Raw genomic sequence first — 23,735 nt, forward strand, 5'->3', positions numbered from 1 at the left:
TAATGAAAAATGAAGAAGTGGGGAACTGTTGTAGATTAAAAAGAACATACAATCAAATGGGTGCATACACCTTGAGCAGCCCCTGGTATGAACAGGCAAGTGGTCAAAGACGTTTTAGGGACATTTGGGGGAACTTGAACACACTGGATTTCAAATGGGATTCATAAATTATTCCTAATCTTTTCATGTGTGATAACAGCGTTAGCAAGAGGCTGTCTCTTTAGTTTGCATATGACGTTGCTGGGCGGGGCCATACGTGATGATGTTCAGCAAAGTAGATAAGTAAGTAAATAAAATCTAAGATATCTAAGGTTTAGTACGGCTCGAGGGAAGAGAATGAGATGCCCCAAGGGACATGGCTCACATTCCTGGCTCAGCCAGGCCCCAAGTGCTTGACAAATCCCAGGGGGTGCACTTCCTGTGTGATCAGGGATGGGATGTGCACCAGTAGCTGACACATAGTAGGTGCTTAATCACAGTTGAGGAATGGAGAGACTTTGTGGGGTTCACCTCTTAGGATGGGCTGTGGCTGCGCACCCCCTCCCAATACGATTATGTCCCACCCACCCTTCAAGCTCACCGGAGGCCAATTAAAATCTGGGCCCGCCACAAGCCATGGGCAGAGTGTCAAGGCATTTTGTGGAAATGCCTGGGGGGCCCTCTGAGGTCTCCCTGGATGATTGTAGGCACAGCTGCCATCTCTCCCCTCCCCAGGTCACCTCAGCATCTCCCGGAAGCCCTGATATGGTGCTCAGTTACTTCTGTAGCTTCTTGGTTCAGGTCAAGAGTAGGTGGTTCATAATCACTTGATCATGAACAGCTGGCCTGCTGGTCCCTAATTATTTCCTGAATCAGGTGCTGCATTTTAAACTGCCCGTAACCTGAAAGGCTCCCAAGGCAGGTGAGAAACATTGTCGATACCCAATAAGAATTTGGTGTCAATAATAATAATAATAATAATAATAATAGCTAATATTTATGGATCCCTTAGTATTTTAGTATTTCCAAGTATGCTACGTATTGAACACCAGTTATCTTCTAAGCAGTCCTGTCATGCGGGGTCTCAGCTCCCGCTCCCCGCACAAGAATGCAGGATGTGGTGAGGCCAAAAAGGAACCTCCACGGAGCCATAAATGGAGTCAGATCGCTATATTCTCGCTGGTGGCTGGGTTGGAGACACAGGAAGCAGGAGCCACACGATCCGCAATCTGCTGTCTGCTTCTCTGCCAACCCAACCCCTTGCTAACTGCAATCCGTGCTTGCTAGCTCAGCCACGACAGTTATATCAGTGGCTAATGGCTAACCGGTAACAGCCGATGGCCAACTAGTCACAGCTGATGGCCATCTACTACCCAAGCCAGCACCTTTCCACGTGTTACTGAAAGCCTGGAAACTGCTCTTCTGGCTCTGTCCCCACAAGCCTGTTTTGGTATTTTTGACGTTAATTCCTATCCTCATTTAACAGACTGGCTCATAGTCTCACAATTAGGAAGGGGCAGTGCCAGGATTTAAACTTTGCTGTCTCATTCCTGCTTCTTCAGGAGCATGTTCAGGCCACAGCCTCTGTGGCCCTGGAAGGCTCAGAATTCCTTTGTCCTGGGGCTGGTGAGTGCTCAGGGACGGCTACCTGGGAAAGCTGTGAGCCACCAGCCAGCAAGAGCTGCAACTCCCGTTACCTCCTTTGTTCCCTAACAAGTTCCATGATGAAATGATTATCTAATAAGAAAGAGCTCATGCCCCTTCCTTCACCATCTTTCAGAAGCACAATTAAAGACAATGATAAACTCGGGCAGATTGACAAGTGCCTAGGAGGACCTTTTCCCGGAGTTTGGTGCTGTGGAGGTCTAGACCACGGGGGCAGACATGTCCATTCAGCGGGAAAATGGTCTTGTCTTCAAGCACCTTCGGCTTTCAGTCAATAGGGACAGGGTCTCCTGGTAAGTCCCCCATAGCTTCTGATCTAGGACAGACCGCCCTTTCTTGTTTGTTCCTCGTTCGTGGCCGGCTGCCTGCCCATCTTTCGGTTAGTGGAAGCTGATATTAGACGAATACCAGTTGTCACTGGTGGGCTCTGCCCAGATTTTCTACCCTTGAATGCATCCTTTCAACAGGTATCTGGTGACCAGGGCCCATGAGCTCCTGCTTGTCTCACAGATGTTAGGTTCCAGCCACTAAACAAAAAAAACCTGGGGGGTGGAGGGTGGGACAGAAGAGTCCAGATTTCACTGAAAATGAAGTTTTCCAGAGCTGCTGACTAAGGAGTTTTCTTTCCAAACATCTGAAACAGCAAACAGATTGTAAATTAAGAGGGAGTTACAAGATAGTAGCTGAAGGGAAACAGGCCTCCCTGTTTTCTGGGTTCTAGCTGATGCCGCACTGACGAGACCTGGGCAGCCAGGGTGGGGGAGAAGGGGCTGGAATGGAATTGGGGTGCTGCTGAGGCAAATATCAGGTCCCTGGGGAGAGAGTTCAGGCTCCATCTTTGAGCTGAGGGAGAACAGTTTATTCTAATGAGAGGTGGGACGCTGGTCGGGGTCACTCTCTTGAGCCAATGAATTAATGATTCTCACCCAGACCAAAGTTCAGGCTCCCAAGGCAACTCAGCAAAAATAAAGTGAAACAAAATGTAACCCTACTCAAACGAATGCTCCCCTGGCCAGAGTGTTATCTGAGGAGTTGGATGGTCCTCGGGCCACACTTCTCTCCTCCCACTGAGTCAAAATACTGGTTTCAGTAAAACGTCTCTATTTAGCTGAGGCTTAAATTTGTAATGAAAGAACCTCTGGTTTAGCAATGATCCTGCTCGATTTGGGGGCCATGATGGGGAGCCCAGGCCCAGAATGTCAAATTTAGGAGCAATCCCCCTTCCTGCCCCCGCCCACAAACCATGCCCACACCACCTTCAGCCCCAACACACAAGTCCTGCTTAGGATAACAGAAAAGAAGGGGTGGAGTAAATGGGAGGTTGAAAGCTGACTGACGGCTGGGTGGGTTTCTACATAGAGCATGCCGTCTGGTACCCTTGTTGTGTCACTAGAGTTTAATGACTATCAGTTGGACACCTCCTTTCAGGAATATCAAGCTTTGTCTGAGGACCCAAGAGTATGGTCATGTGAGTCCTGTGAGCCACACTCAGGCCTTGCTCAGGGACTGAGAAACATCTCTGCTGATTTCCCATAACCATCCACTCAGGGCACCTGCTGGGCAATGGGCAGGACTGTTCCAGGTTTGGGAGGCTCTTAAGAGCTGTGTGGTTTTCATCCAGGGACCACCAGGTGGTGTGGGCGACAGAGCTGTGTTCTAGGAGCTGCTGAGATCCCCCCACATTCAGCCCCTACATGATACTTGCACAGAGCAGGGATTTAGACAAAAACAAACAAACCAAAACAAATCGTTTTTAGCAAAATGGAAGCCCCAATGGGGTTGGTATTGGTGGTTGGGGTTGCTTCAGAGCTTGGGGAATTGAGTTTGTGAGTGATAAAATAGGATATTTTGGGGAAAATTCAGGTGGGGCTCGAGGTGGGTTTCACAATATTTGCAGACAGAGGCAAAGCACAGATTCTGGAAGGACTGCCATCCATTTCATGGAGGGTCTCATGAGTAACCTAGCTGAGGAAGCAAACAAAGTGAAAGTCCGCCCACATCTGGGCACTGGCCCAGGGACCAAGGGGACAAACCTGATGCAGACACGTCCCTGCCCTCAAGGAGCTCACAGCCCAAGGAAGAAAGATCAGCGAATCGGTCATCACATAGGAAGGCAACAGGTGCTCTAACAGCCCTTATCATGCTGAGGAGTTGATATTCTGTAGTTAAGTGTTCAGCCTCTGGGATCAGACCGACCTGGATTCTAGACTCTTCTGCTTCCTGGCTGAATGACCCTGGGGAAGTTACATAATGTTCCAAGTCTTGGTTTCCTCACCAGTTTCCAAACTGGACACAAGTACAGTTCACGCACCTCTTATGGTTACTGGGAGGATTCAGAGAGAGGATACAGGCAAAGCCTTGTGTCTGGCACTCAGAAGTGCCCTTAATAAATGTAAACTAGGCTTATTCTGAGTGTTATATTATCAGAGAGGTTTGCCAAGCACTCTAGGAGGCTGGAGAGCCTGCTGTGTGTGTGTTTGGGGTGGGGGGAGGAGGGGGAAAGAAGAGGGAAGGTCCAGAAAGGCTCCCAGAGGAAGTGCCACTGGCGTGGATGGTGAGAGGGAGCATTTTGTGAGAGGTGTTGGCTTGGGCCACCTCTGGGGCATTGGGTAACCAGCAGAGAGGAGCGGGCCATCAGAAACCCATGGCCCAGGCAGGACAAAGATGCCAGGTGCTTTGCACATGCCTAGAAGTTAAGACCTTGTCCAGAAGGCAAATGGGTACCATGAAGGATTTGTAACAGAAAAGAGCACTCTGTTGTCATAGCGGAAGATGAGATGGGAAGGAGGGAAGGTGGGGGAAGGTGAGTGTGGAAGCTGTTACAGTAGTCACCTAAGAGGGGCCTGAAGAGAGAGGAAATGGATATTTAGGAGGTATAACTGATAGGACTTCAGAACCAATAGGATTAGGGGTGAGGAAGGGGAGCGGCCAAGAGTGAGTTTGGAGTTTGCGCACTCGGTGGAGACAGAGCCCACCAAGGCGGGGTGTGTGGCAGGGGTATGGGCAGAGGGCAGGGAGGCAGGTAAGAGCATGGATGTATGGTGCCCAGGCTTAAATACTGGGGTCTATGTGCTGTCTGGGTGGAGATGGCCAGGGGGCTGTCAGAATCATGGTGCAGAACTCGGGGAGGGGCTAGGATGGGGCTCTTGACAAACATTTATTACCTGTTTTGTTGTTGTTGTTGTATTTTTTAAGATTTTATTGGGGAGGGGGAACAGGACTCTATTGGGGAACAGTGTGTACTTCCGGTACTTTTCCAAGTCAAGTTGTTGTCCTTTCAGTCTTGGTTATGGAGGGCACAGCTTAGCTCCAGGTCCAGTTGCCATTGCTAGTTGCAGGGGGCACAGCCCACTATCCCTTGCGGGAGTTGAACCGGCAACCTTGTGGTTGAGAGGACATGCTTCAACCAACTGAGCCATCTGGTACTGGCCCATGTAGGAATCGAACCGGCAGCCTTCTGCGTTAGGAGCACGGAGCTCCAACTGCCTGAGCCACCAGGCCGGCCCTTATTACCTGTTTTGATTGAGGATGTCAGATAGGAATTCTGTGGAAGACAAAAGCAGCACTTTGCTGTGGCAGACACAGCACTGATGACACAGACCTCAGTCTAACTCCTTGACCCTTGTGATCTTTCATAACCCTAGTCACTGACCCTCAGGAGACAGACAATGACTCAGAAGAGCAGCATGAACGTGGCTCAAGAGGGTGAAGGCCAAAGGAGCTACAGTCACCGCTCATAGTACATTTCAGGGTGTAGAGAAGGTGACCATTGTGTTGGCCCCTAAATCTTGTTTTTGGAAAACTGAAGAAAGGGAGAATTTTTTGAAAGAGGTAATGTTAAAATAAAATATTGTGTGAGGTGATATAAAATCCTATCCACAGAGTTAGTCCGGGCTGAAAAGATAAGCTAAAATGATGGATAACTTAAGCATAAGAGTTACAGGAAGGGCAACCCGAGTAATCTGGAGATTGGGCTGACTTTCTCACGTACTGTAAGGAAGAGAACCATGTTCTCTTACCGTCAGCCTTTTATCTGCATCATCAATGACGGAATACCGGCCTGGAAAAGTGATGATCCAAAACTATCTACTGAGTGCTTGCTATGTGTCTGTGATTACATGTGTTATCTTCATTTAATCTCCCATCCGAGTCAATGTCATTTTGTCTTCTACTTATTTTATCACCCTTATGCTTCTTTTGGATTACTAGGTCACAGAAATTTTCAAGCTGAATGAGGTGCTGGAAATTATTTGTAGAAATGCTCGGGATGATGAATTATTTGATGAAATGCCACAGGCGTAGCGTGATCGGGTTTGGCAAGACTTAGCCTGTTCTTAGGATCTGTGGGCAAGATGGAGAAACGTGGGTATCGTGTTGAGAAGCCCCCCAGTATGCTGAGTCTTCCTGGCACACTGGGAGGGGAGTTGCAGAGTTTGTACTGGTTAACACTTGTGTCCGTGATTTGGGTCCTGGAACTTACTGATCAATCTGTAGATGACAAAGCTGAGGAATGAGGGAGAGACGATATGCTAGACGGTGCATAGATGGTACAATTACGATTTGATGAGACAGTTGAAATAATCATCTAAAACTAGCAAAATAAAGTTGTAAAAGGATAAATGTAGAACTCTGTTTTTAGAGCTAAAAACTCAATGACACAAATAGATGATAAGAGAAAATCTGCCTTGATGACAGTTATGGGGAAAATGCTGTTTACACAATGAATTAAAGAGGCAACATTGTTGCCAAATATGGTGATGCAATTTTGGGCTACATTTAAAAAGAAGAGTCTGAAATAAAATAAATATGAGCCCCATGCCAGTGATGAGGCATGTTGTCCAGTCTGGGGAGCACATTAAGAGGGACTTTGGCAAACTGGGCCAATGTCCAGTATGGGAAAGACCTGGAAAGCATATCGTCAAGGGAAACCTGGTGGAAGGCGGGGACGGGCTACATGATAGTGGTCTTCAGATATTTATGGAAAAGGGATTAGGTTTATCTCACGCAGCTTGAGAGCGAATAATGTGAACCAACAGCAGGTTATCATGAAGTAGTTATCCACTCAACGAAAGTCCCAACAATCGGTGCTGGGTGGGGTGGGGGGAAGCCTTGTGAGATTCTGAGCCCATATGAGGTCCCTCCAAATGTTCAGGTAAAGGCTGGACTGGCCACCCATTCAGGAGATGCAAGAGAGTGTAAATGAAAAGACCAAGAGTCAAGGTCCTGCCTCTTCTTATAGATGTGTAATGTTGTGTAAATCAATTTCCTTTTCAGGCTTCAATCTCAACTCTGAGAATTTAATCACCATTGTCTTTGACCTTCTGGTAGCAATGGAACCCTTTATCAGATGAAATCTTCTGCACGCCCCTCCTTCCCCCCATACATAAGTCCAATGTTTTGCTGCTGGACACCCCCTCACCGCAGGGCCAACCCCTTCCAGAATCCTGCAGCAGGGCTTCTGGGAGTGGTTCACAAAGCACTGGACCAGCCGATCTTCCAGCCCTAAAATTCTGTGATTAAGGTTTCGTTCCACCTTAGGTCTTCAGTTCTATAGACTCGAGCCCCTCATTTAGGCATGAGACACCGGAGACTTAGAAAAGGGATTTATTCAAGATCTTATAGCTGATGAGTGGCAGAGTTATATTTAGAACATACAACTCCTCGTGTAATCCAGTGCCCCTTTCACCTTACCAGGCTGTTCCCTTCTTCCATCCATGGTTTGTCTTAGCATGGTTTCCCCGCCAAGGTCCCAGTAAATCTGTGCTGCCCCCTGCAGATTCTTTCTCCTTTGGAAAAGCACCAGGAAGGCAACAGATCCAGTCTGAAGCATCGCTGCAGCTGGAGACAAAGGTCCGGAATTTGTTTCTAAGCATTCCTTTAGCTCAACGAGACTGTGTGCATGGGCTGAGAAGTGAAAAATAGGTGGGGCCCAGACTTCTGGCTGTCTTACGTTATCTGTTCTCTCCTTCCTTACTACTAGACTTCTTTCTGGATTGCTACCCAGAATAAATTTATTTTCCAGTCTCTTTTGCAGCTAGATATGGTGCTGCAACTAAGTTCTGGCCAATAGAGTGTGATTGGAAACATCATGCATACTTTATGGCAAGTCCTTAAAGGGAGGGAGAATGCCTTCCCTGGTGGCTGGAATGGAGGGATGGTGGTTGTACCATTTACAGTTACCTTGTACCATCAGGTAGAAACCACGTGTTGAGAAGATAGTAAGCCCTTCAGTCTCTGATGATCTTATGAAGCCTCTTTACCAGTCGCAGACCGTTTCCTCCCGTTTTAAAGTCAAGAGAAATAAGCTTCTATTGTTTAAGCCACCATTACCATTTTTCATCAATGCTCGCATGGATTGTACAACAGCATTCTTTTGTACACCACTAAGGAAAAAAAAACCACTGCCAAATAAACGGATACCCCATCCAGGTGTATGACACATTCCAGATTCAGAGTTCCAATGTGACAAAGGTGTGAGTCTTAGTACATGAAATGCAATATTTTAGGTTTTTGTTACAGGCAAGCCTAAATCCTAACTGATTCAAGAAACACAACGGAAAGAGAAGATGACAAGTTCTAGGTAAAGAACACAATAATCATGTAGAGGGAAGAACAAGTTTCTATATGAAAGAAGGACTCCAAAATAGTAGTGACACGTGACTCAATTCAGGGAAGTTTCTCCTGTACTTCCCAATCTGGCTCGTATTAACTGGGGGATTATGTATGGCTATTTGGATTTGGACATCAAGGGACAGGAGACTCTAGGGGACAAGTGAGCTAATTTTAAGATGTCAAGGACACAAAGCTGATTGCCAAACTAGTTTCTACTGTGTGTGATATTGGCTTTTCGGGTCACTGATTCTTTGGTTTCTTCTCCCAACTCTGCGGGGTCCTCCTGGATGACTTTAGGACAAATGAGCAACGAATGACGAAGACACACAGCCGACAGACAGGCTCTCCCTTAGCTTAGCTCGCAGGATGCTCGAAGCTCTTCCCCCACAAGCCACTGCTACTGCTCTCTGGGGCAGTTTGAGCCCTGGTCTGGTGCAGAAAACAGGCGAGCACTTTTGGTCCTCAAGACTGGAGTGCTGGCTGTAACTAATGACACTCCAATAGCAAGGTGCCTATTGTGATTAAAACATCAAAGGCCAACATGACAAACAAAAGGGAAATCTGGCTTATGTAAAAGTGGTTGTAAGATGAAACATCCAGAGTTATGAAAACAGGGTTACTTTCATGAGGAAGGCCCACTTGACCGTTTTCAAATAACAATGCAACAACTTATTTTCAGTGCTCCTTTCTATGAGTGTTGCTTAAATCTACCGGGACTTCCAGGGCCTTCAGAGGACTTGCTGCCTCTATGAGCTCTCATTTACTGACTGTCTAGTCATGTGACAAGTGTTTTACATTTATTATTTAATACATCAACCCCACACGTAGGTAGTATCATTCCCATTTTAAAAGATAATATGAGGAAGGCTCAGAGAAGTTGATTAACTTCTTCACAGTAACTCAGCTAATACATAGGCTCTGAACTTAGGTTGGTGAAGGCTGCTGTTACAATTTAGTTGTAATGTACTGTAGAAGCAGCCCGTTCAGCTTCAGTTACTGAACCATGTCAAGTGCTGCTGAGAATAATTTTAGCCTTTCATTCAGAAGGTCACTGGGCACTGAAGAATTGTGACTATTCTGAAGGAAAGCTTTCTCTGAAAAAGATAAAAAAAAAAAAAAAGTTAGGGAAATGATGGAAGATGGACTGGAGGGTAAGCATGGCCACTCCTGGCCATACTTCAATTACACTCAGGCAACTGTTCCAATGGCCGTGTAATAACCTGGCAACACAGGAATCTGTCAGTGAAGGTGCGAAAGGGTTCCCCTGGCACATTCCCACAGCAGATGAGGTGACGGGCTGTGGGCCGACTGCTGATTTCTAATAAAATACATTATGTAACTCTTTGGGGCACCAAGATTTAGTAACAGTATTTTTAAATTCCTTTTTAGAAATTTTCTGATCACCTTAATTTCATGCATATATTTTCTTGGAAAGAAAAAAAATTCCTTACATTTAATCTTGCCAATTCTGATGAAGACACATTATAACGAATTATGGGAATTTCTTCTATGATCTCAAGTTCTACATAAAAACAACTCAGCTACTAAAAGTACTGATCCAATTCTTACGGGCCAGATTAGAATTCTTCCTGGTTTCAACAAAGTGAAAGCCTACCAAATATCCTGTAGATTGAGATACCTTAAAATGGAGTAAAACATCACATCCAAACTCATTACATCCCCCCCTCCCCCATACCAAAGTACAAAGACACCAGGCTAAATTTCTTTTAAATTATTTTATTTTTGTGTAAGCTAAAAGGAAATTTACACACTGAAATCTCAAAAGACCTTGGGCATGCACATTACCCTTGTTAGAAGTTCTTCTACGTCTCTCTTTTTTCCATAGGAATTTCCCCAAACATTTAAAACCCATAGTTTTTCTGTATGTACAGCCTAAACCATAGCAATCTATGATTATGTCATTTTACACTGTGCAAAATCCTCAAAAAATAGTGGTATGATAGAACAACAAAAAAATCAGTAACAAGTAAATTTCATTGTAAGACATTCATATAATTTGGTCCTTCTCCAAATCAAACTGATTTAAAACAGACACAATCTCTTTAAACCCCTCCAAATCAAGTTCTGACAATGATCATACCCTGTAACAAAGGAGCAATCGATGAAGTACCTTGCAAAAGGTCAAACAGCAATACGCCAGATTGAAAAGATTAAAACAGAGCACAAAAACGTTAACAAAAGCCAGATCTGAGACAAACCCACCACACACAAAATTAAAAAATTAAATGGGGACTTTGGAGCTTATTTATGATAGCAAAAGTAATTCAATATATGATATGAAAAATTAATAAGACATTCAATGGAATCTGAAAAGACTGAAGGGGATTTCACAGACAGCGGAGATTTGAGTTTTTAATTTTCTTTTTTTTATTTCAAAAGTTTTGTAAGAAGGACACCACCAGTGTATTTCACAAAGACATAAATGTATACACCCCAGCAACACAAAAAGAATAAATCTTCAAAAATGTTCACCCCCAATTATTTACATTTTTTTCTAATATAAATTTAGGACTTCAGTATGTAAATAAATATACATTACTATGTATACCTTCCTAATGCGGATTCCCGACAAATCAGCTGAACTTGAATTTTTTTTTTTTTTTTTTTAATTACAGCAGGTATGCTTTTGATGGTAGGGAAGGGATGGAGGGAAGGAAAAGCAACTGAAACTGTCCGGTCCACATCGGTCGTCAGTCTGCTTTCTCTTGGGCGCTTGTGGAAGGTGTTAACGTGGCGGGGAACATCAACACCTTGGCATGCATGAATGTCAGGTCGGGAAGGCTAGCGATCACCTTGATGGCTTCTTCACTCAGGTGCTCTTCTCTTTTCGGTTTCCTATTGACACACGGAAAAAAGAGAAGTGTGCTAATGTGACTTTGCTGTAGGTCAAATGGGAGCAAGTCCACTCTCAACATAGTCAGTTAGCAAGTTATGGGGACCTGAGGATCTTTCTCTCTTCCAGTTCCTGAACCTCATAATACTTTTGTGCTGTGTGCTTCCGGTGCCAGATACCAAATCTAGGAAAATGCATGCCGTTTGTGTATGTTCATTACAGCTAGTCACATACATGCAGATATGAATGTGTACCCATGGACGGCTCACAGCTTTACTCAAGGCTAGGAGCATCTACCCAGGCATGCTTGTAACATGTTACTAAGTAGAAATACAATTCAGAAACCCTAATAACACTCCGCCCAACTGGAGTTCCCCTGGCTCCCTGTGAAACTACCCAAATTACCTTAATATAAGACAAAGTATGTCTGGCACAAGAACTTGTAAGTCATTTTAACCTCAGGCACTCTTCATCCCCAAGGGGGAATTCCAGGAGAGAAAACCCTCAGCTCAAAACCACCCAGTCTCGGCCTCACTGGGACGCAGACAGCAGGTCCAGAAGCAGCAGGGCGAGGGCCGGTTGCTGACACTGAGAAAAGTCCACAGGCAGGAAATACTCGGGGAGAGGGGAAATCTCTCAATCCTGTGGGTTCTCTACATGAAGTACCTTTTGCCACACTGGCCCCCAGTACTCTAGTGAGCAGTTCGGGGCCCAGCACAGGTATGCAGAACTCCTGGTCTTGCCAGTTGGTGAACCACAGAAAATGCCAACTGAGCCTCAAATGTGGCTCCAATTGAGCACATGATTGTAATTCAACCTTTATTTTTTACAGGATGTTAAATATATTGAAAGAATAGTTGTAGTCATAAAGATACTAATTTAAACCAAAGTACATTTAAAATTGTTCACTCTAAATTGTTCACTCTAAAAAGTATAGTAAAGGACAACTGTTACTGTTAGGTGTGACACAAGTTATTTCTTCCACTTAAATATTTTATTTGTCCTTGGGATGGGGAGCAGGAAGTCAGGAGATAAAGCAAGAAAAGAAAGATGCAGGCTTTTATTTTATTAAGCAGACTTTTCTTTCACCACTTTGAATTCAGGCTGAAATCAAGATTGTATAGAATGACTGAAAAATCAAACATCAGACTTTTAGGACCAAAGTTCTTCAACAGGAGGGTCAGCTTTAGGCACACTGAAACTATCAGCAGATCAACCAATATTGAAATCAGCTCTAAGGTTTCTCAGAAGAATAAAACAGCACGTCAAAAATGTTCTGGTTCAACTCTTCACTTGATTGCACTTAAATGGTGACAAAACTATGAAGGTGGATGTTTGCTGGGGAATTGGCTATCTGCATCACTCTAAAGTAAAAGCAGACAGTTCACTTTTTAGTCTGGAAGTGTATAATGGAGAAAACCTCTCACCAATGGTCAGTCTTAGCATCACTAACAATGGAGTCAACCAGATGCTTTGTGTCTTCTGATGTAATGCCCCACCTAGGAAGTGTTCTAGCCAAAATGATTTACCTGATTCCATCAAACCTTTAGATATAATTTCCAGAAAATAAGGGAACTAGAGAAACATGTTAAAGACTACTTTCTGGAAGCAAACAGATAAATCCAGAGGTTTTGCAGGACAACGGGACTGATCTTTTTAACAAGCCAGTGTTATTAAACTGAACAACAAACAAAAGGGATGAGGGTAGATATGCTAGGTTAAAAAGGACTAAAAGCCACAACAGCCGGGTACAATAGTCCTAGATTGATCATTGGTTTGGACAAAGCAGACAGAAAGGACTGTACTGAGGATATCTGAATACAGTCTGGGTATTTGATGACATGAAAATTTACTGAAATTGACAGATGGAGATCACTGACTGTAAGAGTAGGTTCAATTCAGTATGGACCATAAAAATCTCACTTTTGGTTAAAGCAACACACATACATGTAGATTTAAATAGAAAAAGATCTGAAAGAATATGCACGAAGGAGTTACAGTGATCTGAACGTTAAGAATGGGGTACCTACAATTTTTAAAATTTTGTTTGCTTGTATTTTCTAACTTTCAGCAATATATCTGCTTCTATAATCATAAAAGGTTATTAAAAAGAGTAACAAAACTGCACCTAAATGGACTTCTTTATTTGTAGAGAGCAGTTAAGGTGTGGGAAAGGAGAGCAAGAAACTTCCACTCTAGGAATGGTTGGTAAAGATTTTTCTAGGATTTCTACCAATTGCCTTATTTCAGGCAATAGGAAGCTATGTAAATAAAAAAAATTACTTAGTTTATAGTTTGTGCATTTATCTGTAGTCACTATGCATTGATGTGATCTAGTTTTCTTAAAATATAAGAACTAAATGCTTGAGGAGAATTTGAAAATAAAAAGTTGTATCATGACCTTTTTTCAGATCCAAAGGCAGTGACCTAATTTTAATTTATATTCTCTCTAGTTAAGATTTATTCTTTTTGTCAAAGAAATACATAAGAGTCCAGCAATAAACTCACTCATCTATGGTAAACTGATTTTCAACAAGGGTGCCAAGACCATTCCATGGGGGAAAGAAGAGTCTTTGTAACAGTGCTGGTACAACTGAATATCCACATGCAAAAGAAAAAAGGCCCCTATCTCACACCATATTAAAAAAGAACTCAAAATGGATCAAAGACCCAAATGTAAGAGTTGAAACTATATAACTCTTAGAAGAAAACCTGGATGTAAATTTTCCAGGTTCCTGGAAGTTTCTTATCTATGACACCTCAAGCACAAGCAACAAAAGAAAACATATATAAACTGTATATTTCATCAAAATTAAGAAACTTTTGTGTTTCACAGGACACTATCAAGAAAATAAAAAAAACAACCCATAGAATGAGAAAATATTTGCAAACCATATATCTGATAAAGATCCAGAATATGTAAAGTATCCAGACGTGTAAAGAATTCTTACAACAATAAAGACAAATTACCCAATTAAAAAATTGGTAAAGGATGTGAATAGATATTTCTCTAAAGAAATACAAATGGTCAATAAGCACCTGAAAGATGTTCAACATCACTAGCCACCAGGGAAATGCAAATCAAAATGACAATGAGGTATTATTTCATACTCACTGGGACGGGCTATAACTAAAAAGTCAGACAATAACAAGCCTTGGTGAGAACGGGAGAAATTAGATCCCTCGTACATTACTGGTGGGAATGTAAAATGGTGCCACCACTCTGGAAAATAGTTTGGCAGTTCCTCAAAAAGTTAAACATCGAGTTACCATATGACTCAATGTGTTCCATTCCCAAGAAAACTAAAAACATTTGTCCACACAAAAACATGTACATGAATGTAGCAGCATTTTTCACTCTTTAGTCAGAAAGTAGAAACAACCCAAATGTCCAGCAACTCATTACTGAATAGCAAAATGTGGTATGTGCATACAATGGGATATCATGCAGCCATGAAAAAGAATCAAAAGTACTGATACAGGCAACACCATGGCTTAACTTGAAAACATGCAAAGTGAAAGAAGCCAGACAGAAAAGACCACATACTGTATGATTCCATTTATATGAAATAATCAGAATAGGCAAATCCATAGAGACAGAAAGATTAGTGATTGCTGGGGAAAGTGGCACATCGGGAGTAACTGGCTAATGACTTTGAAGTTTCTTTTTGGGGTGATAGATATGTTCTGGAACTAGTGGTGATGGTTGAGCAATCTTGTGAATCTAAAAACCACTGAATTGTACATTTGAGGAGGGTGAATTTTATGGTGTGTTAATTATATCTCGATTAAAAGGTAAAAAAAATGTATCCCTTTAACTTGTATAAACTTCAGTTAGAAGTCTGTGGCTACTAACTAGCTGGCCACTCACTGACTAAAATTAGTAATTTTTCTTTATTTTAGAAAAGCTATGCAAGAAGATTGAAGTATTTTAAAACTCAAAACTTGCATTTCTTTAAAAAATAAGAAGTCACTTTTACAACCCATGTATGGAAAGAGAAGGGTACATGTGCCTTGTCTTATACATACAAAGGCACTTAGAAAAGAGTAGGGGGTGCTGTTTGTTACATATCAAACTTCCTTTACCTAGACCACTGTTTCTTAAACTTTTCTTACCCTGCAGTCGCTCAATGCTTTTCCACATCTTCTGTGTATTGTCAACAGCCAAGAAGATTTTGCTTAGCTTTACATTCTATAATTTACTCAAAAACTAAAATAAAAATGAAACAAAACCTAAAAACAACAAAGACACTTACAATGCTTTCTAAAGCTACATACACCCCCCTTCTCTTCACTGTACAACTGAGAAGTACTCATGGGGACAATTTACAGTATTACTTTCTAATTTTAAGACTTGTGAATATTTGCACTTCTCACCATTTTCAAACAACTCCCCAAAACAGAAAATACAAAGTTGGCAACTTATTTTTTCAATTTATTGTATTTTAAATATGAAGCTGAACAGGTACTAGTAATTCAATGCTGCTATAACACTGACCCTAGAATATACACTACAGCATTAGTTCATTTCAAAATAGTACAGAATAAGGAAAAAACGAAAGTAACTTCTTAAAGTGACAGGGTTGGTAAAATTCCCTAGTGTACAGCATCTTTCAAGGATGAATTAAAAAGTTAGGAGAGCAGGTTAACAGTGTGGTTTAGAGCTCCTCCTAATGGCATAAAGCGTGAACTTTCATCACTGGGGCTTCCAACTAAAACTCCACTATAGTTTATTCAGTGAGACTGCAGAGGCAAAAAAGGTAAGGAAACAGGAAACAGTAGGATTGCCCTTAGAAAAGACTGTTCGAAACACAGCAGGGGAAAGTCCAAACAATAAAAGCACTAGTTTTTTTTTTAAGTTAAATGTGCAGTAGCTTTTGGTTAACATATGTAGAAAAAGTTGAGAGATTTGTACAAGAATTTCAATTTGAATAAATGATTTATTTGGAAAGAGAAAAAATTAGAAAGCAAGCAAAACACCCACAATGGCCACATTTACAATTAGGTTCACTTCATAGTAGGTTTTAACAGTGCCACGGAGCATCACTACAAAGAAATAGGGGGAATGAGAAGAACAGTGCAGAGACAAATGACAACGTGCAGGATACAAATCCATTCCAGGGAAAAGTTAAGGGTATCCATAATTATAAAACAAATAACAGCTCTGATAATTCTACATATTAATAGTATTAATAATGATAAATATTGGTTGAATGAACGGATACTTAAGCATACAATACAGTTTAAAAGGCAATGTGATAACTCAAGCCAAAGTTTTAAGACAGGTAATAAGCATTTATTATTTGCAAGAACAAAAGATTGTTTTAAACGGATGTTTTTCTACAGAAGCACTGATTTTAAAGATTAACCTGAATTGACAAATAAGTGGAATGTATTTATTCAGGAGAAAGAGCTATAATACTTCCGCCAAAGTGGCAACTAACAGGTAAATATTTCCACTTTAAAATGCTCATGTGTCATGGATTTGGGACAGCAAAGTTGGTATGCCAATCAACCAATATTTGCTCTTGCAGGAGCGATTTACTGGCTCATAATGATTAGCTTCTTATTAGGAACTAGCTTACTTCTATGGCTAACAAGTTAAAGCAATGGCTTATTCCAGTGCTTAGTTATATAAAACTAAAGGTTTCCTGAATCATTAACAAAAGCCCAACCAAGTACATTCCTTGTATCGGATTCTGATGTTGAGAATAACTGCTTTTCTAAAGGTCTGAAGGGACTCCCAGAAACCTTGGTAAAGAAACCAGAGGTGCGGCATATCAGTGACAATTCAGAAAATAAAAAAGTGGCCATCCCCTACTCTATGTTAGCCCATAAATGAAAAGATGAGCCTAAGTGACTCTGGGAGTGTGAAACTGGGTTCCCAAAGATGATCTTTTCAGTAAGTTATGAAGGAAAAGTGGGAGTGTTTTTATAACGGTTTTATGATCTCAATACTTAATTAGAAGTCTTCTCTACAAAGTTGGGGTGGAGGGAGAGAAAAGACCACATCTATTAGCCCTTTCCAGTCTTATGAAATAGCGCTGTTCTAATAAAGTTCATAATTAAACATAATTTGATACGATTTTCTGGAATTAGGCATCTATTGGTTTTTACACATAGAAAGTGAATTTTAATATTTAATAACAATACACTGAAATACTGCCAACTTATGTGCGTTCCCATTTGGGCTGTTTTAACAGAGAATTCAAAATGAGGGTGTAATGAACACTAGCTGTTTACCTGGTCGATGTGCTTGTCTTCTCTACTGTGGACATGAGTCTCGCAAATGCATCAGTCACTTTGAGGCTTGAGGTGGAGATTTCCAGCTTAGAAGTTGTTAACTCATACAACTCTGGGTCCACACCTTATAGTATAAAATGATAGTCAGTGATGGCAAGCTGCAGTGGGTTATTCAATAGCCACAATCCAGGGTGCACAAGGCAAATGTTCTGTAAACATCTGAGTCTTTCACAAGCACAATACATCGTTAGTACACTGTACTACTGCATTTATTTTTTTAAGTGTTAAGTCCCACTTTTCAGAGTTTTTATAAAGTAGGAGATACTTTTAAAATTCCACTTTGGTATAAAGATAGCCTTCATCTAACATAATACCATCCAAAATACTTCTAAAAATTCTATCTGCTATAGAAAACTCGCTCAATTTTGGAATAGTTTGTGACATGAAAGTTAACAATGATTTATAAATGGAAGACACATGATTTATTATACAATAGGACACCTCAATTTTTAAATTGATTAATTTCAGTTTTTGAACTTCCTTTTCCTCCTACCTCTCTGACCATTGTCTTCCATTATTTTCTTCCACATCAAAAGGTTTAGAAGCTAATATAAAGTTTCAAACACAGTAAATGATTTGGTTAGTTTAAATATTCTGATCATCTGAGGACGTAAGTTATTACTCAAAGCTTCAAATTATTACTAAAGATAAATTATATACCGAATTGTTCTTTCTTTAGGTAAGAAGTAGGAAGGGTAAGATACTCTTGCAAAAAGTGAAAAAATAAATACTTTTGGACAAAATGAAAATTGTCTCAAGGATTAATTATATTTCTATAGTCTCATATCTAAATCTAGTAGCTAATAGTTCAAATATCTTGTTAGAGGAATTCAAAACAAAGCTGTTAGAAGATTAGATTTATTGTAAAAGTCTATAAAAATCCTTCCCTTACCTGACTTCACTAAAATATACGTGTTTATATTTCCCTTGAATATAGATTTATATCAAAATATAATGACTACAAAAAACACTGAAAAGAACAATTAAATATTTCAACTCAAGCTAAACTTGGATAATAAAGATAATCAGATAAAAATAAATTTTAATCCTATACTCTCCTTGGTCCCAGCAAATTACTAGATGAAAAGTTCAGTATTTTCAGGGTATAACAGAAAAGCAGACTGTAAAGAAAAATGTCTTATAGCCTCATAAATCTTTACTTATAATTTCTAAAAAAGCTCTCATGATCAGCTGATAAAATTATACACACATACACATATTAACAAATTTCTTCCTTTCAGGATATTTCAAAGTCAAGAAAAAACCCAGGAACTGCCTTCTATTAATCAACTTTGCAGACAGATGACTAGTAGATGTAAACATAGATCTCAGATGTTTACAGAAAACAAACAAGCCAAAGCAGCTTCCACAGTTACCATGTCCAACAGGGAGGAAGGCTATAGAAAATGTTTGTTGACTCTCCCAAGTTCTTCTTATTTCATTAAGGTACAGTTTCAAAAATATATTTAAAAAGCCTTTCTCTATTATTTCTGTAATAAGTATATAGGTTGCAATTAAAATGCAAAAAATTATAGATGCCTATAAAGGGACCCAACAAACCCAAAGTACCTTCTTCCTCTACTGTGAAAAGTTAGATTCCAAGTAACCACAAAATTTCAGTAGATGTCTAATGCATAATGCAGAATACACAACTGCATTCTGACTGGCAACAGGAAAGTGCTGGTAAAAATTTAGTTGGGTTTGTAAAATACCAGCTACTTGGCTGTCAAACTGTAAAGTGGGAGATTAAAAAAAGTAACCAAAAAAGAAAAAAATCAACCTCCCAACCCAAAACAAACATTATCACCAAAAAGAAAGAAAGAAAAAAAAAATAGCACTATGGCTATATTTTATATTTTTCAAAAACAAGATACCTACTCTATACTAATGGAGTAATTTTTTAATGGAAGAGTTTTTTTTTAATTTTTTTATAGAACCTTAATGAGGCATAGTTTAGTTACATAACTACAGCTAGCCAACCAAGTTCTATGCCAACCTCCTAAGTCTCACACACAAAATAATTAAATAACCGCAAGCTAAGACAAAATGACTTTCCCAGAAACAAGTCAGAAAAAGTACAAGCAAGGGGTGAAATGGAATACTAAGGTGTTGATACCTGTAGCTTGATGGTAAGTTTTAACAACAACCAATAGCAATAAAAAGAAGCCAAAGCAACTTTATAGTAATCAAATTTATATAGCAGCTAGAGCAGCATATTAATGAAAATATGGAGTGAAAATATTTAAAAGGTTCCAAAGTAATGAGGACTGCATTTGACCATGCTAATTTCCTTCCATTACAGCTCTAAGCTTCTGAAACCGCTTGTTCTTCTCGAAGCTGCGTATACTGAGCCTGGTTTTCAGGTCATTTCTGTACTTCTTTATATGGTCAGATTATTTGTGCTCCTATGGATGGATGGTTTTTAACTGAATTTGAAATGTAACCAAAAATTAAATTTAAACCAGGTTTTTGGGCATCCAAAAATAGTGACCTCATTTAAATTATAATACAGTTCACGACAAAACAAAGCTGAGAGCAGATTAAAAATGGGAGCTTGGTAATTCATTCTTGGGAATACAGTAATAAGGAAATGGATACACAAGTTTCCCCCCTCGCCCCATTAAGTATTTAAAACAACTAATTAGCTCACTCAGGTCATTCCATAGCTCAAATGTATTTAGAAGTAATTTAAGTAAATAGTGAAATATCATTTTTAAGTCAAAACCAACACAGATTGGTTTTTCATACGCTTGCAAAATCTTGGAAACAACGAACATGATAAATAGGGACTTATTAAATTTGAGGAACCCAGTCATTTTACCAAATGGCCTTGGAACTTCCTTATAGCAGGATCAGATTTCCATAAGCAGACCTTGGAGAAGGGCATCATGGTCCCATGCTCACCCTTAGCTGACTCTTATTCTCCCCCCTCCCCATTTCCCATCATGGTGCTAAGCTGCTGGAAGTCGGTGACAGGGTTTTCTAGTTGAATAGAACAAACCCAGACAATTCTCAGGAACCAGGCTGGCTGTGTAACTGGCCACTAGTGAGGACAGAGAGGGATCCTTGCTATGCATTCCGGGCATCAGCATCTATATAGCACCCCAAGGGCTGTCTGGTGATCAACGGGTATGATTACCAGATCACAAATTGGGATGACAGAGACTCATTAAAATCATTTAAAATAAAATGTAAACATAAAAATGCCATTATATTTTAATCTTTTATTCAGTTAGAAAATGACAAATTACATTAGTTCTTTGGTCAATGAACTGAACTTTTGCAGGGCTGAACATTACTTTAACAGGCACTCCAGTATGGTTTAATTTCTAACTTTTAGTATCTCATAGCAATTATTTTCTGATATTAACTTTTGTAACTTTTTTTTTCTCCATGGAAAACTAACAATATACTTTCTATTTAAGAGCTACATAAAACAGTAATAGTTCTACGTGGGACTATATAACTGCTAGACTCCAACATTTTGAAACCTAATTATACATTTAGCAATACTAATAAACAACTATTTGAATGCTAGAATTTGTAAAGGTTCTATTATTACAGGCACTACAATGTAAAGTCATCTTTGTGTACTAAAATATTCTTAAATCTCTAAACTTCTATTTTTCAAATGGCTTTAAAGAATATGCTTTAAAAATTAAGCATATAAAACATCACATTTTTCACTTACATGGAAAAAAAAACACTCCTGCCTTTAACTGTCTAAAGACATTAGGGCTGTTTTATTCCTAGAAACTACTTGCAGCTCTGAATATTACACTCTGAGAAAGCTTTCCTTAAAACACATTTCACAAAAGTCATTTGCTAAAGTCAGCTACTAGAAAATAACAATAGATAGATGAAAGAAAAGTTAGAAAGACATTGTAGAGAATACGATCTACTTGTTTCCTTGTTTATAGGAAAGTCAAGGGATGTGGTCATGCTTTGAGTAAATAAACTAGAATTGTGGTTTTAACACTCTGCTGACCTGGGATTGTGGTGCTGCTGCTAGAGCTACTGTCATCCACGGGCCCAAAGAAATCAAGGTTCAGAAGAGTGGAACCTCCACTAGCTTGAAATTCAGTGACCGTGTTGGTAGGCAGCCACACAGAAGGTAAGCCAAGGGAGGAGGGGTTATGTGCAAAAAGGGGTAAGACACACACTTGAACATGCAGGTTATAATTAGTAGTCATTACACATTTTTAAATCAACATTAAAACAATGTGTACAGTATTAGTTTTTCATTACTAAGGACAGTTCTGAAGTAACAATTTAATTCAATGTACATTTTCTCATGTACAATGTAAATAATTTAACACTTAGTAAGGTTTTAGTTAGGAGTTCAGTTCTTTCAATCAAAACTCAAAGCCATACCAGAAAGACCAAGGGGAAAATATACCCGTTAAAGGGAAACAATACTTTACTCTCGACCCAATATTAAATCACTGTACATGCCCAAATCAGTATTTCATGTTAGTAATGTTGGTTTCTAAGTAATGATTTTTCAAAAGTGACAAAGTTGTCAGTTTTAGGACACGCATCAATACATTAGCTTAAAATAAAACAACATAATAAGGAATGTCATAACTGCCCTACCCTGATGTGCAACCTCAAGCTGTACTGTTCCCCTTTAACTCTGAAACAGTAATCAGAAATAGTACACATTTTTAAAGAAGTTGTTTGTTAATAAAAAGCACGATGATTTGACTAAATAAATAAGACACCAGACAACAGCAAAAGGTGCATTCAGGCTTTCCTTCAGCACAGTTATTCAATTGGATGTTTTCCAAATATCCCGGGATCCCCACTCTAAGGCAAAGCTGATATGAATGACAGGTGTTGCAGGCAATGGCTCAAACAACTGATGAAGTACGAGGAGTAAGAGTAATTGTATTTTAGGGTCCAATTAAAACTTGTGGTTTCAATACACTGGAAAGCTAGCATTTTGTGTTTAAAGACCCCACATTACTGGAATAAGTTATTCCCTTTTTAGGAATTTCTCTTAAAGCCATGAGGAAAGCCAATTATTTCTGGAACTACCTACTAGTATTTTGAGATTAGAAAAGGATCAAGAAAATCATTCATTTTCCATTTGCATATAAGTGCTCTATAAAATATTATTAAATCTGAAAACTACCTTGAGTCAATAAACATGAATCTATTTGCACATTGTTTTTGGTTAAATAATTGTGCTTTGTGCTTTAAAGAAGCCTCCAGCCACAAGACTTTGCAACCAAGAAAATCCCATAAATTAAAACTACAGAAACAAACTTCAAGTAAACTGGTCCTATCATTTAAGCTACCTAGATACTTGTAAAAAATAAAGAAGCTTGTTTTTTGACTTAAGATAAACTAAAATTTTACCTCACTATTACTACCTATACTGGACATCAACACTGTTAACAATAGTAATGGCTGGTTTCTTGAGCAATTACTATCCAGAAAGAAAGCCTGAATTTCCAAAGATAATAAGAAGTTATGTTCAAACAAAAAAAGGAAATCAGCAGAGAGAAGTTTGTCTGAACTTTGTAGCTTTCTTAACTCTAGCTCTGGTGCTAGAGGCTCTACGGAGAGACGTACCATCTAAAGGGTTAGTAAGGCCACTGCTACTCCAGTCAAACTGGACGGGTGGTAGAGACTCCTAGAGTTGAAAACCAAAAAATCAAAATTAATCAGTACAGGTTGTAGCAACGTAAAGAATCCTTAAAAACAAAAACAAAAACTATTATAGCAAGATAATTAGGCAATAAAACACCTAAAGACAAAATTGGGATAATTTACAATTTCAGAAGGTTACCTGCAAATATTAACCCAAACTGAAATTGCAAAATTTGCAAATAGTACAGCTGGCTGACATTTAGAAAAGTTGTATCTGAGAAATGGAATTATCTTTACATTTTCAAACAGAAATTTATAAACTGATTCTATGTCAAGATTTCAATTTATTCTCAAATGATGATTTAAACTATTGGCTTGATTACAATAAAAACATTGAAATATTAAAAGACATCACTGACTTTTTTCACTAGTATGATTATTTTAAATGACTAGTCACTTAAAATTTCTTAATAGTATAATGCAATAGAGAAGATACCACTAATACTGAGGAGATTTGGGTTATTAGAGGCTGAGTAACTACTCAGTAACTAGTTGTATGACCATGTGTGGTTAATTTAGTTGGTTTCGTTATATATAAAACGCGAAGGCTCAAAGTCTAAGGTCTCCGGTTCGTTACAATTTTCCAAATTATAAAGGAAATTATGGGCCAGCAAATGGGAACTACATTTAAAATTTTTTAAAACTTTTAATCAACTTTTTAAAT

The 23,735-nt window shown here is 39.6% G+C and overlaps 1 protein-coding gene across 14 annotated transcripts in view; it reads right to left on the minus strand.

Annotated features, from left to right (window-relative positions):
* Positions 1-10,001: 10,001 nt before the first annotated feature.
* AFTPH (aftiphilin) overlaps positions 10,002-23,735 on the minus strand; it is a 63,059-nt gene continuing 49,325 nt past the window's right edge. For 10 of the 14 annotated variants that reach the window (XM_081069658.1, XM_081069651.1, XM_081069650.1 and 7 more), the window contains 3 exons: positions 22,994-23,054; positions 17,354-17,477; positions 10,002-11,112 (listed from right to left, as the gene is read on the minus strand). In XM_081069658.1, coding sequence (XP_080925784.1) covers positions 10,968-11,112; positions 17,354-17,477; positions 22,994-23,054 — 330 coding nt within the window. In that variant the 3' untranslated portion in view covers positions 10,002-10,967. Of the gene's footprint in view, positions 11,113-17,353; positions 17,478-21,401; positions 21,486-22,993; positions 23,055-23,735 lie in introns of all 14 variants that reach the window. The other 4 variants (XM_081069649.1, XM_081069655.1, XM_081069657.1 and 1 more) reach the window with 1 other exon arrangement.

The sequence above is a fragment of the Rhinolophus hipposideros genome, assembly GCF_964194185.1.
Source record: "Rhinolophus hipposideros genome assembly, chromosome: 12".
NCBI lineage: Eukaryota > Metazoa > Chordata > Mammalia > Chiroptera > Rhinolophidae > Rhinolophus > Rhinolophus hipposideros.